Genomic DNA, 14,973 nt, shown 5'->3' with positions numbered 1-14,973 from the left:
GAAATTGCTTTATGACTCACATCACTCTGAAACTTGTTCTTAAAACTATAATCCTGAAGATTTACAAGCTAAGAAACCTCCTCCGTGACGTCATTCAGACACGCCGACTAACCCGTAAACCGTCCCTCATCAGCCTTCGGGGCTCATGTGTAAATGCGAACTGGAGTCGATAATCCGTAAAAGTTGCATCAGCGATTTGCTGACTCACGACCTATTAACACTCACTGAAGCATTGCCAAATGATGATAGTGTGAATAAAAGTTGGCAGATTAGCGTTTTAAATCGCTTTTACAGGAGCGAGTGAGCCAAACATAAAGAATGTATTCATGACTTGTAAACAGCAGATAGAGTGTGAGATTTAATTTGTGAATCAGTACAAGTAAGAGCAGATCTGAAAATGTCTGGAAAATGGCTGACCTAGAATTGAAAGAGCTACTTTCCGTTCACCCAGAGGATGAAATCAAGAGTCAGCAGTGTGGAATAGTTATAAGGAACATCAAGAATTCCTAAGAATACACACATAAATAAATAAATAACACTAGAGATGCAATACATGAGCAGGGAATGAGACAGAAGACACTGCCATATCATGTGACTAAATGCTATCTTGGAAAACCACCACCGATGCCAGATAAATTATTCAGGTCATTTTACAGAAAGCATGTTTGAAGGTGGTTACTGATTGATTGATTGATTGATTGATTATCAAAATCGCTTATCCTTACTCAGGGTCATGGGGATGCTGGAGCCTATCCCAGCAGTCATTGGGCGGCAGGCAGGAAGACACCCTGGACAGGCCGCCAGGCCATCACAGAGCCACACACACACACACACACACACACACACACACACACACACACACACACACACACACACACACACCTAGGGACAATTTAGTATGGCCGATTCACCTGACCTGCATGTCTTTGGACTGTGGGAGGAAACCAGAGCACCCGGAGGAAACCCACGCAGACACAGGGAGAACATGCAAACTCCACACAGAGGATGACCCGGGACGACCCCCAAAGTTGGACTACCACAGGGCTCAAACTCAGGACCTTGCTGTGAGGTGACCACACTAACCATTGCACCACCACGCCACCTGAAAGCATCTGAAAGCGCCTGAAAGAGGTTAATGACACTTTATATTACTTGTGTATTTATGACAAGATGAAGCCGAGCACATACATTTAAACAGCAATCGAGGATAAAAACACAGTAAAGTCAAAGACCTATTTCCACTGTGGTCATCTTAAGAACAAAACAATACATAAACAATGCATTCCATAACAATGCATATATTAGAAAAAATACCTATGTATAAATGCAGATTATCGCACCTGTTTTTCCAAAAAAATATTTTTCTATTAACAATTTGAACTGTTGTTTTGATTCTGTGGTTTTTAATCGACGCCAGTAGACCATTCCAAATAACAGCTTCAGAGAAAGCAAAAGTGCTTTTTCCTATCAATGTCCTAAAACTATGGGTTATCACATCGGTGTCACTGGCCCCGGTCCTATAATTATTTGAGCCACTGACTCGTGTGAAGCAGCCTCTAAAATAATTGGGCACAGTGTCAGAAATGACACTGTGAACAAGACTCAACTTCAACATGGCTACTCTATCCTCTACAGTGAGCCCTCCAGGCTCTTTAAAATGTTGGGCCATCAGGCGGGTGCATAAGGGCAGTTTCAGCACCACTCAGATAAGCTTGTTCTGGGCCATTTGTAATATCTTGCATAGATATTTAAAGATGCTTCTGTACCAGCTTGTGCATGCATAATCAAAGCTGCATTGGACCGGAGCATTTGCCAGTATCTTCGTGGTTGATACGTCTAAAAACCTGGATTTCCGGGATAAAACTGTTTGCAAAATGTGTAGTGCCAGACTCTCACCAGACATTACACTGTCCAGCTAACAGCCAAGATGATTCACAGACTCTTTGGCGGTTGTTTCGGTCCCTTCAGCTGAGATGCTGAGAACAGGAGAATTCTGGATCCTGTGTCTTGAGCCAAATAAAATTGCTTCAGCTTTGCCCAGACGTAAAGACAATTTGTTGTCTGCCAACCAACAACGGATGCTTTCCAGCTCCGAGCTGAGCATGGTTTCAACAACAGTTATGTCTTTATGTGACACCACTAATGCTGAATCATCGGCATATAAGAAAAGCTGACAGCGAATCAAGCTCCGCACCAGCGGAGGCATTGGTGGCTTGACTGCTGATGAGTGTAGATGTTCTGCCTTCCAGCCTCTGGTTTAGGTGACGACAGCTGGTGCACTCAGGGGAGGTAAGTGGTGCCATTTAACAGTAGGCTACAACCACCTGACATCCAACTGAAGATCATAACTTAACATCCAAACTTCCAGTAACACATTTTTTTTTCTAGTTAAAATATGTAGTTAAAACAACCAGGATCTAAAAGTGTAAAGAAAAAAAAATTGTGGCTTAAAAATAGATAAAATGTAAATTTATGACAGAGCTTCTGGATGACAAAAAGCCATGCCGACGCATGCATACATATGCCGACGCATACATATGCAAGTTTTCTTTCAAACCCGACATGACACCATCTGATTGCACTAATTATCTCTTCTTCAAACAGACGGGGGAACTAATCATACAAATCAGCTGGTGTAGTGCTGGGTTGGAATTAAATGAAACTCCATGGCACGTGACTGAGTATCACTGCAACAGACACACCTTCCATCCAAAAGATTAATTAAAAAAACAAAAACAAAACAGACAAAAATATCAATATAACCAAACACACACACACACACACATATGTTGCCAGTGTATAGAAACACAAATGAACGTAGACAGCGACGTGTATGCGCCATTGCTCCCTTCTAAACATCTGTCTGTACCCCTTTTTCTGTGATGTTAGTGCAACAGAAAGATAAGCCTTTCTGACAATGGATAGGGAGAGACGGATGACGAAAGAGGGGCAGGGGGGGTAAAGAGAGAAAAGAGAAGTTAAGCTCGACTTCAAAGGGTTTTTACAAGTGATGCACTGCCACAGATACTGAGGACCGAGTGATACAGGACTGTCTGGTCTGATAAGGATGCTGAAATGTGGGGAGGCAAACTGATTCCATCTGGTGCATTCCAACAAACTTTCTTTTTTTTCTTCTTTTTTGTGGTTTGTTTTTTTCTGGGAATAATGTTAAATATATAGCGGTTGGTTGTTTTGAAAGCAGACTTCAAGTTTGGCTAAGTCACTACCACACATCCAACTCTATCTTATCCTGCCACAATATGTGCAAGTGTGTGCACCTGTTTCAATATGTTGGCATTTGGGAGTTGCAGGGGAAGAACGTTTCAACTTTTTTCATAAGTTCAACTTAAGAACCATGTATAATAACTTCCACCCCATATCTGATAATGGGATAGCTGTATTTCACTTTTAGCTATCCCAAATATATCAGACATTTTGCACCCATATCTCCTTTGAGTCATGATGTGAGGATGCAGGGTCGATTTTAATAATGGTGCTCACGCATGGATGCTGACACACACACACAACCACACACACTCCAACTCACTGGCTGAACGTTTTGTCCATGAGCTCCGTGCTGTTGATCTTGACGATGCACTCGTCCTCCTGAAACAATCCCTCCTTCCTGGAGCGACTCTCCTCCTCCACACCGCGGATATAAAGACCGAGGGACCTGCAGAGAGAGGGGGCAAGATGGGGTTGCATCATGGCTCTGATATAAAACCGGGTTATCTTCCCCGGATCCTTATAACACTTGAATCAAAATGGGCCCCATGGTATCAAAATGACTATCTGGTGTGGACAATGAAATTAGATTTCTTTTCCTTCACTTCGTGTCGACTGCTTCATATATGTCTTTCTTTATTCAGCTTTAACAAGTGAAATTAATCAATAGCAAACTACAGGCCTTAATTTTACCCCATCCACAAGGATCCAGCCGATAGATGAGGTTGCAGGTAGAGGGGAAAAATGAATGAATAAATAAATAAGTAAATATATATAAATAGAAATTAGATGGGGTTAAATTAAGGTTGGATGGATGTGGAGTGAAAAATGGTACTTTTGGTAAAGAGATTGGAGAGAGAAAGCATTCAAAAGAGAGAAATGGCAAGAGGATAAGAACAGTAGGTAGGACGAGAGAGATAGATAAAAATAGAGACTGAAACAGTGAGAGGCAGCTGTTTCAGTCTAAAACAGACAAGGTGATCACTGAAGATCACTGTCAACACCACACATAAAAAAACCTTGGAGTCAGAAAAAAAAACCCTTCTAACAGGAAAATAGACACAGGGCATTTGAAGGTGTGTGTATGACACATGTGAGGATAACAACCATGAGGAAACTAAACCAAGTGTGTGTGTGTGTCTATGTGGGGGGGAGCTAAATCGCAAGTAACGGTAACACCAGCAAAACAAACACACCGCAATCGACTCGTCTTGTCTACAGTCCGCATAGCACACAGCCAAACATCACAGCCCAGGAGGATGCGGAACTCAGAGGTGGAAAATGTTTTAAAAGCCCATCATTATTCAGTTGTGGTTTAATTTATTCTTCTCTTTCATTCTTCACTTTTCATTCTGATCATTTAAACCTGGCACCCTTATTATTTTTAAATTCATATTATCAGCAGCCAGGGATGTTGATAGATGAATAATCGATAGAAGGACTAGGGACAGGAGGAGGAAAAAAATCAATTCAGTTACAATCATTATTGTTTTGCTTGACGGTTTTTATATCACTATAATGACTCGAGAATTGATATTTTCGTTAGCATATAGAGGCATTGAATCAACTGTTTTGCATAGTCCAGTATTAAAAATGTAACCAAAAAGCCCCCAAAATGCAACATCAAATTACAATAGTACAGAATCATAACTACTTCAATGACCGCAATACAGGTAGTCATCGGGTTACGAACACCCGACTTAAGAACGCCCGTACTTACAAACTGACCTCCATAAAGCCTACCATTCAAAACAAATACAATTTAAAAAAAAAAGAGTTACACACAATGGTTCGTACTAACAAACGGACTAGCTGCTTTCTGCACACTGTGCGTTTTAGGCGGTTTGTCGGCCCAAGGGAGAACAACGCCACGCCGTCGTTGCCATTTTAAGTTGGACCACGTAAACATTGTTGTGTGCGTTGTGTTTTCACTTAAACATTTTTTGTGTGTTTACCCTTGTAATCGTGGCTTCAAAGCGTAAATCTGATGCAAGTGATGGTGACGCACCAAAGAAAAGGAAACAATCACGATTGAAATGAAAGTGGAAATAATAAAGCGTTCAGAGAGGCGAACCGCTCTATCGTTTTTTCTCCTTAGCCCGGTGAGGCGGGGAGGCGCGCCCCAAGCGGGCTCTTGTTTCTGCCGTCAAACGGCCGGCCTCTGCCAGTCGCGACCCGCTCCCGGGACAGTGGCAGGTGGGGGGGTTTGAAATGTAAGAAATGTTTCTTTAATATTTTATTTTTATACGTATACACACATTCTCTCTCAATTATAAATACCGTACTGTGGTTACATTTATTATTATCACTGCATTATTATATTTATGATGTTTTAGGTAAAATATATACTAAGACAAACATTTGACTGACTGACGCTAGATGTGAACCGTACGTAACTTCTGATGTACATACAAATTCGACTTAAGAACAGACTCAAAAACGGAACTCGTTCGTAATCCGGGGACTTCCTGTAAATATAAAATCAGCACCTTATGAAATTATATAATATTGTAGCGAATTCGGGGGGCAACCGCAGGAACCGCGAACCAGTATCTCCCGTACCGCAGGAAACATAGCTAACCGCTCGACTAAAGGGTCCGACCTGTTAGCCAAGGGCTAATGTGTTTACTTATCCATGCACGTTATACTACCCCTCCCCCCTCCTTCGGGAAGCGCGTCCCACTTCTGACACCAATGTAGCGAATTCGGCGGGCAACCACAGGAACTGCCGCAGCCGGGACGCGAACCCGTATCTCCCGCACCGCGGGAGACCTCCTGTGGTTGCCCCCCGAATTCGCTACAATATCATATTGGGAGGTCCCTACCGATTCCTATCCTTATAAAAGTGACTGTAACCCCTATTGCCAGTGTTCAGGTCCCTGTGTTGTTTACAACTGCGAGCAAAACACCAAAAGCCTGCAGAACTGTTTAAGAAATATTACACCCTTTAAGTATTTGGCATTATTTTCATACTCCTGAAGGCTCAGAACCTATTCTAAGATTTTACACCCCATTCAGAAAAAAAAGATAACCACTATCATTACATTACATTCCCATTGGAGAAATCATGTGTTTTTGCTTTTGGCACTCAGTATGGAAAATATGTAGAAGATAGTATTTGCTTGATTCCTGTAGTCCCCTGGCCTACTTATATTTTCTTATCTTGGAAGACACTCCTTTTTAGATATTTTTAAGTATGCTTTAGTTTTTTCTGCTTCAGAAAATTGTGCGACATCCCTTGTGTTTTTGATGTAAGCATCCCATCAAATCAAATTTCTTCTATGTGCAAACTTGCTTTACTAAAACAGTAGTCAAGTGATTTGTTGTAGCGCCTAACTGCTGCATACACTGTGTATTTACCACAGTACCAGAGGGCCTCTTGTAAATGTGAGTAACATGTATAATCTAGTCTCCTGTCATCTTGCATCAAATACGTATCTGGTCCTTCTACCATGCAATTATGTCACTATACAACAAGTCATTGAGTGCTCCTACAAGTGTTTCAGGGGCCAAAATGGATATGCGCTCTAAGATGTGAACTATTTATTCAGAGTTGTTTTATTTCAATTTAGTATAGTGTGGGAAGGATCTATTTGTGTGTGTGTGTGTGTGTGTGTGTGTGTGTGTGTGTGTGTGTGTGTGTGTGTGTGTGTGTGTGTGTTGTGTGTGTGCGCACGCGCACGTGCATGCGTGCACACTTTTGTGTTTTTCACTTTCCGCAGGTTGGAGAAGATTTCAGAGAACTCGGTGACTTTCAACAGAGCACTGTCATAGGATGCCACCTTTCCAAAAAGTCACTTCCTCAAATTTCTGTCCTGTTAGAGCTGCCCCGGTCAACTGTATGTCTGTCACTGTGACGTAGAAATGTCACGGAGCAACAACAGCTCAGCCGTGAAGCATAAAAATAGTCTGTCTTTGGATGCAACACTCACTACCAAGTCCTAATATGTCTCTGGAAGCAACATCAGCACAAGAACTGTTGGTCAGGAGCTTCATGAAATGGGTTTTCATGGCCAAGCAGCTGCATACAAGCTGAAGATCACCATGTGCAATGCCAAGTGTTGGCTTGGCTTGAGTGGTGTAAAGCATGGGTCCCCGACCTGTTTTGCACAGCGGATTGCTGGTTTAATATTGACAATAATATTGCAGACCAGCTGGCGGGCGGGGGGTGTGTGTGTGTGTGTTTGGGGGGGGGGTAATCACGACCGGAATATAGGTTAGGTTTATAAGTCAATAGCATCATAACATTTAAGTGATGTTTGGATAAACATACAGTGCATATTTTCCTCGCATGAACATTTTAAAACCATTGCAACTCACCAATATCACTGAATCAGTGGGAGCCCTGGGCTTGTTTCCCTGCAACAAGATGGTCATGACATGCGAGTCATTGGTCACAATAAAGCCATATTTTAGGTACGACTCATCGTGTTTCCTTTTGAAGGACACTTTCTTTTTTTTTGCAGTCTGGGTCTCAGTTGTCTCTTGTGTTATTATCCTTTTATCTCCCCTACCTCTTCCGAAGAAACTGATAGGATGCAGCATGCTTCTTTCAATCACAGAGAACCAGCATTTGTGTATAGTGTAGTGCAGTGTAGTGTAGTGTAGTGTAGTGTGTGTGTGTGTGTGTGTGTGTGTGTGTGTGTGTGTGTGTGAATTAATTAATTAATTCACTGTAAAGTGCTTTGAGTGGCTGTTGCAGCTAGAAAAGCGCTATAAAAATGCAACTTGATTGTTTGACATTTGTTTTCATGGTAGCTCGCTAGTTGCAACATGCACACCGGGTAGGTAAGTGGGTGGTGACCGACTGATGACCTCACGTGGGTTGCATTACTCAAGTTCAACATCAGTATCCTCATCCTGTTGTGGGTATGACAAGGAATGGTGAGGAAAGGTGCAAAACAGACAGACCGTGCCAAGTTCAATGTAATTACCACACAAAGAGCCTTTAATGTTATAGGTTTCTTATTCAGGTTTCCTCGCGGCCTGGTACCAAAAGCATTGTGGCCCAGTGCCGGTCCATGGCCCAGTGGTTGGGGACCATTGGTGTAAAGCACACCGCCATTGGACTCTGGAGCAGTGGAAACTCATTCTCTGGAGTGATGAATCACATTTCACTATCTGTGAGTCTAATTGACCAATCTGGCTTTGATGGATGCCAGGAGAATGCTACCTGCCCGAACGCATAGTGCCAACTGTAAAGTTTAGTGGAGGAGGAATAATTGGTCTGGGGCTGTTTTTCAGGTTTGGGCTTGACCCCTTTCTTCCAGTGAGGAGAAATCTTAATGCTACAGAATACAATGGTATTCTAGAGAATTGTGTGCTTCCAACTTTGTGGCAACAGTTTGGGGAAAGACCTCTCCAGTTTCAGCATGACAATGCCCCCGTACAAAAAGCAAAGTCCATAGAGACATGGTTTGCCGAGTTTGGTGTGGGGGAACTTGACTGACCTGCACTCCAGTACCTTTGGGATGAATTGGAACGCCGACTGTGAGACAAGTCTTCTCCCCAACATCAGTGCCTTACCTAACTAATGTTCTTGTGGTTGAATGGGAGCAAATCCTTGCAGCCATGTTCCAAAATCTAGTGGAAAGCCTTTCCAGACGAGTGGAGGCTGTTATAGCAGCAAAGGTGGGACCAACTCCATATTAATGCCCATGGTTTTGGAATGTGGTGTTCAACAAGCACATGTGGGTGTGATGTTCAGGCATCCACATACTTTCGGCCATGTAGTGTACAAGGACCGCAGTGGTCATAGAGGGGATATAGCCACTACAAGAGTGGATAAGATATAAGAGTAAGTGCTCCATAGAGAGCCATCACACACCTTGCACTCACAATAGTGAATAACACCGACCCCCCCCCATACATAATTCATATTATTGCCGTCAGGTCATAGATACAGGACTCTGATATGGAGAAGAGTCACTTTGGCAGAAGTTTCATCCCTTCTGCCATAGCAGCACTAAACAAACTGCCTCACTGACCTAGCATAGAGCCAGATTTATCCGTAGGTGTGAGTGAATGTTGTGTGTTTATGAATGTTATGTTTTTACGTATCTCTATGTATATCTATACATTGTGGTGTGGTTATGTGTATGTTTCTGTGAGAAAACAAATACCCTGCGGGACAATAAAGATTATATCTATCGATATCTATCTACAGTTGATGGCTGAAAATAAAGTCCGATCCAAGTTGGCAAGGGCTTCCCTTTGACATTTCCTGACAGACGGATGTGAAACGGGTCTGATGTGCCTGCAGATATTGCAATCACTCTTTCACATTCCATTCGGCTGCATCTGTTGGGTTACTGGAGCCCCGAGTGGTTTTACTGACATATTCTACAACATGCTGAAACATTCTCTCTCTCCTCTCTCCATGGGAAAGCTGTGGAGAAGAACAGACACATCAGCCCTCCTAGAGACAGCCCCGGGGTCACTGCAAACAAGCATGTGTGTTTTAAGTTTGACTGGCAGTAATAGAGAGGTCTAGCTTTGACAGAGAGGCCGTGCAAAGCCTTCAGGGAGAGAGGGACACACACACACACACACACACGCTCATGCACGCACACACATATTCTTTTTGGAGTGACCCTAGGGGGGTTTCTTGAGAGGCCGATATGTCTGTAATGGGGTAGCCCATTGAGACCCTCCATATGGTTCATTTAGACATGGCTGTCACACACTCCCTCCCTTAACACTCACACACACACGGAAAAGCTCTGTCCAAGTCATTCACTGCTGGAACAGAAAGATAAGAAACAATCTAGTCTCGGTGTTGTTGATCAAGTTGGGTTTTTTTGTGAGCTCTTGTACAGTTACTCATCGACTTTATTGACATTGATGGATACTTGCACAATGTTGCTACTCAACTGTAACTGACTTACTTTTCCTGAAACTTCTTTTTTGTTTGTTTTTTTAAATCTCGTGTTCTGTCTAAATGTCTGCGTGAACAACACACTGGTGTCTAGCTCATGGTATGAGAAGAAAATACTACAAAAACAGAATATTGAAAACAGAATAGATCAGGTGGTCGCAATTGTCACTCCAAATGTGTAGATACAAAGATATACAGAAAGACATGCATATTGGCAGATATACAGGATGAAAGTCAGACATTAAGATGACAAAAAAAAAGTGATGGAGACGGGTCAACAGACAATGTGCTGGTGGGCAAACAAACTATAGAAAAGAAGGTGGACAGATAAAGTAACACAATGGGGGGAAAGACAGCAAGACAGATAGCTTGGCAAGAATAGACAAATTGCTATAGTAAGAGACAGGTCGAAAGATGGACTGAGAAAAGCAGATGGTTAGATAGATGGGCAGGCAGTTACTTCAGCAAACTCCTGACCATCTGTCCTTAAAGCAACACTATGCAACTTTTTTCATTCATTTATTTTCCAAACCACTTATCCTTACTCGGGGTCACGGGGGATGCTGGAGCTTATCCCAGCAGTCATTGGGTGGCAGGCGGGGCGACACCCTGGACAGGCCGCCAGACCATCACAAGGCGCACACACACGCACACACACACACACGCACACACACACACGCACAAGCACACACACACACACCTAGGGACAATTTAGTATGGCCGATTCACCTGACCTACATGTCTTTGGACTGAGGGAAGAAACCGGAGCCCCCGGAGGAAACCCACGCAGATACGGCGAGAACATGCAAACTCCACACAGAGGACGACCCGGGACGACCCCTAAAGTTGGACAACGCCGGGGCTTGAACCCAGGACCTTCTTGCTGTGAGGCGACCGCGCTGTGCCACCGTGCCACTCAATTATGTAACTTTTAATTACGCAACTTTTTTTTTAACCTTAAACAGCTTCAAAATCTTTTTGATGGTCCACTAACTTGTAACAGGGAGAATGGTTCCTCTTTCATTCCCACTCCGTGGCCTGAACACCTTTTCTTGCACTATGTTATTTGGGTTGTTGCGTGGGTACGATCTCCTGTGAGCAATATTTTTTTTTTTTTAGGATGGCGAAGTCATAACTTGCCCTACTCTGCCTCTGATTGGCTAGTACTAATTCATGAAATAATCTATCTATCTATCTATCTATCTATCTATCTATCTATCTATCTATCTATCTATCTATCTATCTATCTATCTATCTATCTATCTATCTATCTGTCTGTCTGTCTGTCTGTCTGTCTGTCTGTCTGTCTGTCTGTCTGTCTGTCTGTCTGTCTGTCTATCTGTCTGTCGCCTTCGTTGGTTGGGTTGGTTCGGCTCCAGCATGAGGAGTGAGATTGGTGAGGCTAAGAATATCAGGGTAAGCCAGTCAGAAGCAGAATAGGGTGGATATGATTTCACTATACTAGGGGAAAAAAAAAAATCACTCGCGGGAGATCGTACCCACTCAAACCAAATTACATAGTGCAAAAACAGGTGTTCGGGGCACGGAGTAGGAATGAAAGAGGCACCATTGTCCCTGTTACAAGTCAGTGTGCCATCAAAACGATTTTGAAGCTGTTATTTTAAGGTAGAAAAATTTGCATAATGTTGCTTTAACCTTTCCCATTTCCTCACCTTAAAATTGCTTAACAAGGCAGACAGGCCATGAGAAACACACACACACACACACACACACACACACACACACACACACACACACACACGTGTGCACACACATGAGGATTCATGGGGCATCTTTTTTAAGTGCTTGAAGAAAGTACTTGGAAAAGCATGAAAGCAGGGTCATAAGTGTGAGGTGAGCAGTGAAGGGAGAAAGGGATAATGTACAGAGTGGAGGGAGACCGAATAAGGATTGGATGGATGGATGGATAGCGGAGGGTGTGTAATGGGGATCAGGTCAGTCAGGAGAAGCAGTGGAAATCCATCCTGTCATATGTCAAGAAATCCCTTCCCTGTGTGTCTGCATGTATGTAGAAGTGTCTGCATGGGATATTCTGAGTGTGTGTGAGTGAGATTGCAGGGTAGTGTGTGTGTGTATCTGTGTCTGTGTGTCTGGGTTGGTAGGTATTTCTGTGTGTGTGTTTGCGTTTGTGCATGTGTATGTTATTACAGGTGAGTGTGTCTGTGTGCATGGTAAGTGGGTCGGTATGCATGCATTTGCATGTGTGCATGTGTGTGTGTGTGTGTGTGTGTGTGTGTGTGTGTGCTTACCGCCCACTGAGTGAGGAACAATATGGAACCACGTGTATTCCCAGGGGGCCGTTCTCTCCCGATATCTCCACTGTTCTGGTCAGACTACACACCCACACACACACGAAATTGGACAAAATATTATTATCATTGAAAAGTGGTTAAATGTGTTAAAGCAGACAATATGATTTAATGTTAGACAACAGGACAGAGAAGAAAACCTGCCATTAAACCAATACATATAATATAAATAATAATAATAATAAAATAAATGTAGGGTCTTTTTATGACTCCAACTGCAATCCAAAACAACAGGACTACTTTCAAGCCCCAAGGCAAACGCACTGTCCATCTTCACTGTATAATCCCAAAAACCTTTTGTCCCTTCTGGCAAACTCCGTCTGTCTCTGTCTCTCTGTTTCCCTTTCCCTTGAAGTAAAATTTGCTTTATTAGCACGGCTATCAAACCATTAACCACCCTGCCAATTTGCATACACCGTAATATAAAATGATGGTATGACAAAAGGTAAGGTGATTTAGCTAAATTCATTAACTGACCCAAATTATCATTAGCGACAAGGAAACTATTTCATGTCACATGAGCGTAATTCATGTCACATGACTGTAATTCAGATTCTCTTGCTGCTCAAATGCACAGCCCCCAACTGTGCCCGAAAATACACACAACCACAATACCAACAAGGCCATGCATATGCATCATCTGATCATTTACACATCCCTCTATCTCTTGCAAACAGACACACACACACACACACACACACACACACACACACACACACACACACACACACACACACATGCACATAGGCAAGCAGACACAGTGGGACATGTAAGGGATGCAAGAGGGGTACTTATTGCCTGGTTAACTACAAGTTACACATATGTACATGGAAAACACACATGCAGGGTGGACAGAGAGAGAGAGCGAGAGAGAGAGAGTGAGAGAGGGAGAGAGAGAGGGAGAGAGAGAGAAGAGAAAAGTCCCAAGGGTTGTGCAAATACTCAAGACACTCACGGGCGTGCACGTATACACATGGACACAGAGGAAGGCAGGCACACTTCCTCACACCCCAGAAAAGAGCTGGCGTTTTGAAAACATGCGGTCCAAGAGGGACTGTTTGAAAGCTACTGTCCTGTGGTGACGCGTCACCTTCCACTGTGCTGAAAAGACCGTTTGTTCCAAACTTAATCCACGCCGGCCAACGCACACCCTTGGAGAAAAGGCTGCTGGCTCTCCCATTCAAATCCAACAAAACTACAGACAGCTGTGTGTATGTGTGTGTGTGTGTGTGTGTGTGTGTGTGTGTTGTTTAAACCTAATTCTGCCTGCGTGTTTTTCCCTCTCTCAATCTCTGCCATTCTCTATTGGTCACATCTCTCTCTCTTCTCTGTCTGCCTCCTCCTCGCTCTAGTCGTCTGTCTGACTACCTCTCCCTGTTCTAGTCGTCTGTCTGATTACCTCTCCCTGTTCTAGTCATCTGCCTGACTACCTCTCCCTGTTCTACTTCTTTGGTTTGGATTAGTGAAGTGTCTGTGTCGGGACGCCCAATCCATTGCCATTCTGTGTGTGTGTGTGTGTGTGAATACATAGTACGTTTTATCAAAGTCCTTGTTTAGTTATTTAATCTATCAGAATGCAGACATTAATCCTTTCTTGACCTTCTCTGTTTCTCCCTCTCTCTTTCGCCCAGCATCCTATATGGTGTGTGTGTGTTTTTTTTTTGTTTTTTTTTACTGTGTGATTGCATAAACTTTCTTTCCTCCCACCCCCAATAGAACCGCAGACATTGATAATAAACTCTAGAGAGGAAGGGGGAGAACTGCCTGGAAATCACATCACACACACACACACACACACACACACACACACACACACACACACACACACACACACACACACACACACACACACACACAAACACACACACACACACACACACACACACACACACACACACACACACACACACACACACACACACACACACACACACGAAGATGCTGCCTCAATGCCACTCAGCAAGTTTAAGTTAATCCAAACAATAGCAAAGAACAAGGGATTGGAAGAAAGGGAGGTGGAGAGAAGGAAGAAGGGGAAGTGTGGGAGAGGAAAAGGGAAAGTGAAGGAAAGAAAGGGGGCTAAAAGGGAATGGTAAATGGAGGATGGAAAGGGAGAGGAAGAAAGTACTGGGGTCCGAATTAATTAGACAAGGCAAATGAATAGATCTAACGTGGGAGGAAAAACAATCTTCCCCTTTTTTCTCTCTTGTACTGCCACACACACACACACACACACACACACACACACACACACACACACACACACACACACACACACACACACACACACACCTTCTTCCATCCACAATATCACTCTCTGACTCTCTTCCTCTGATCTCCACATCTACCACTGGAAAACACACACCAATACACAAACTGTTCCTTTCACACAGAGACACACACTTTCTCACCAAATGCCCTTTCTCACAATCACACACACACACACACACACACACACACACACACACACACACACACACACACACACACACACACACACTCTCTCTCTCTCTCTCTCTCTCTCTCTCTCTCTCTCTCTCT

General features: G+C 43.3%; 1 protein-coding gene across 2 annotated transcripts in view; it reads right to left on the bottom strand.

Annotated features, from left to right (window-relative positions):
* Positions 1-14,973, bottom strand: part of pard3bb (par-3 family cell polarity regulator beta b) — a 520,416-nt gene that overhangs the window by 315,823 nt on the left and 189,620 nt on the right. For both annotated transcript variants that reach the window (XM_056289172.1, XM_056289173.1), the window contains exons 6-7: positions 12,373-12,456; positions 3,548-3,673 (exon numbers count right to left, since the gene is read on the bottom strand). In XM_056289172.1, the coding sequence (XP_056145147.1) occupies positions 3,548-3,673; positions 12,373-12,456 (210 nt within the window). The remainder of the gene's footprint in view (positions 1-3,547; positions 3,674-12,372; positions 12,457-14,973) is intronic.

Source organism: Lampris incognitus, chromosome 11 (genome assembly GCF_029633865.1).
Source record: "Lampris incognitus isolate fLamInc1 chromosome 11, fLamInc1.hap2, whole genome shotgun sequence".
Classification (NCBI taxonomy): domain Eukaryota; kingdom Metazoa; phylum Chordata; class Actinopteri; order Lampriformes; family Lampridae; genus Lampris; species Lampris incognitus.
This window is presented reverse-complemented; position numbering and strand designations above follow the sequence as displayed.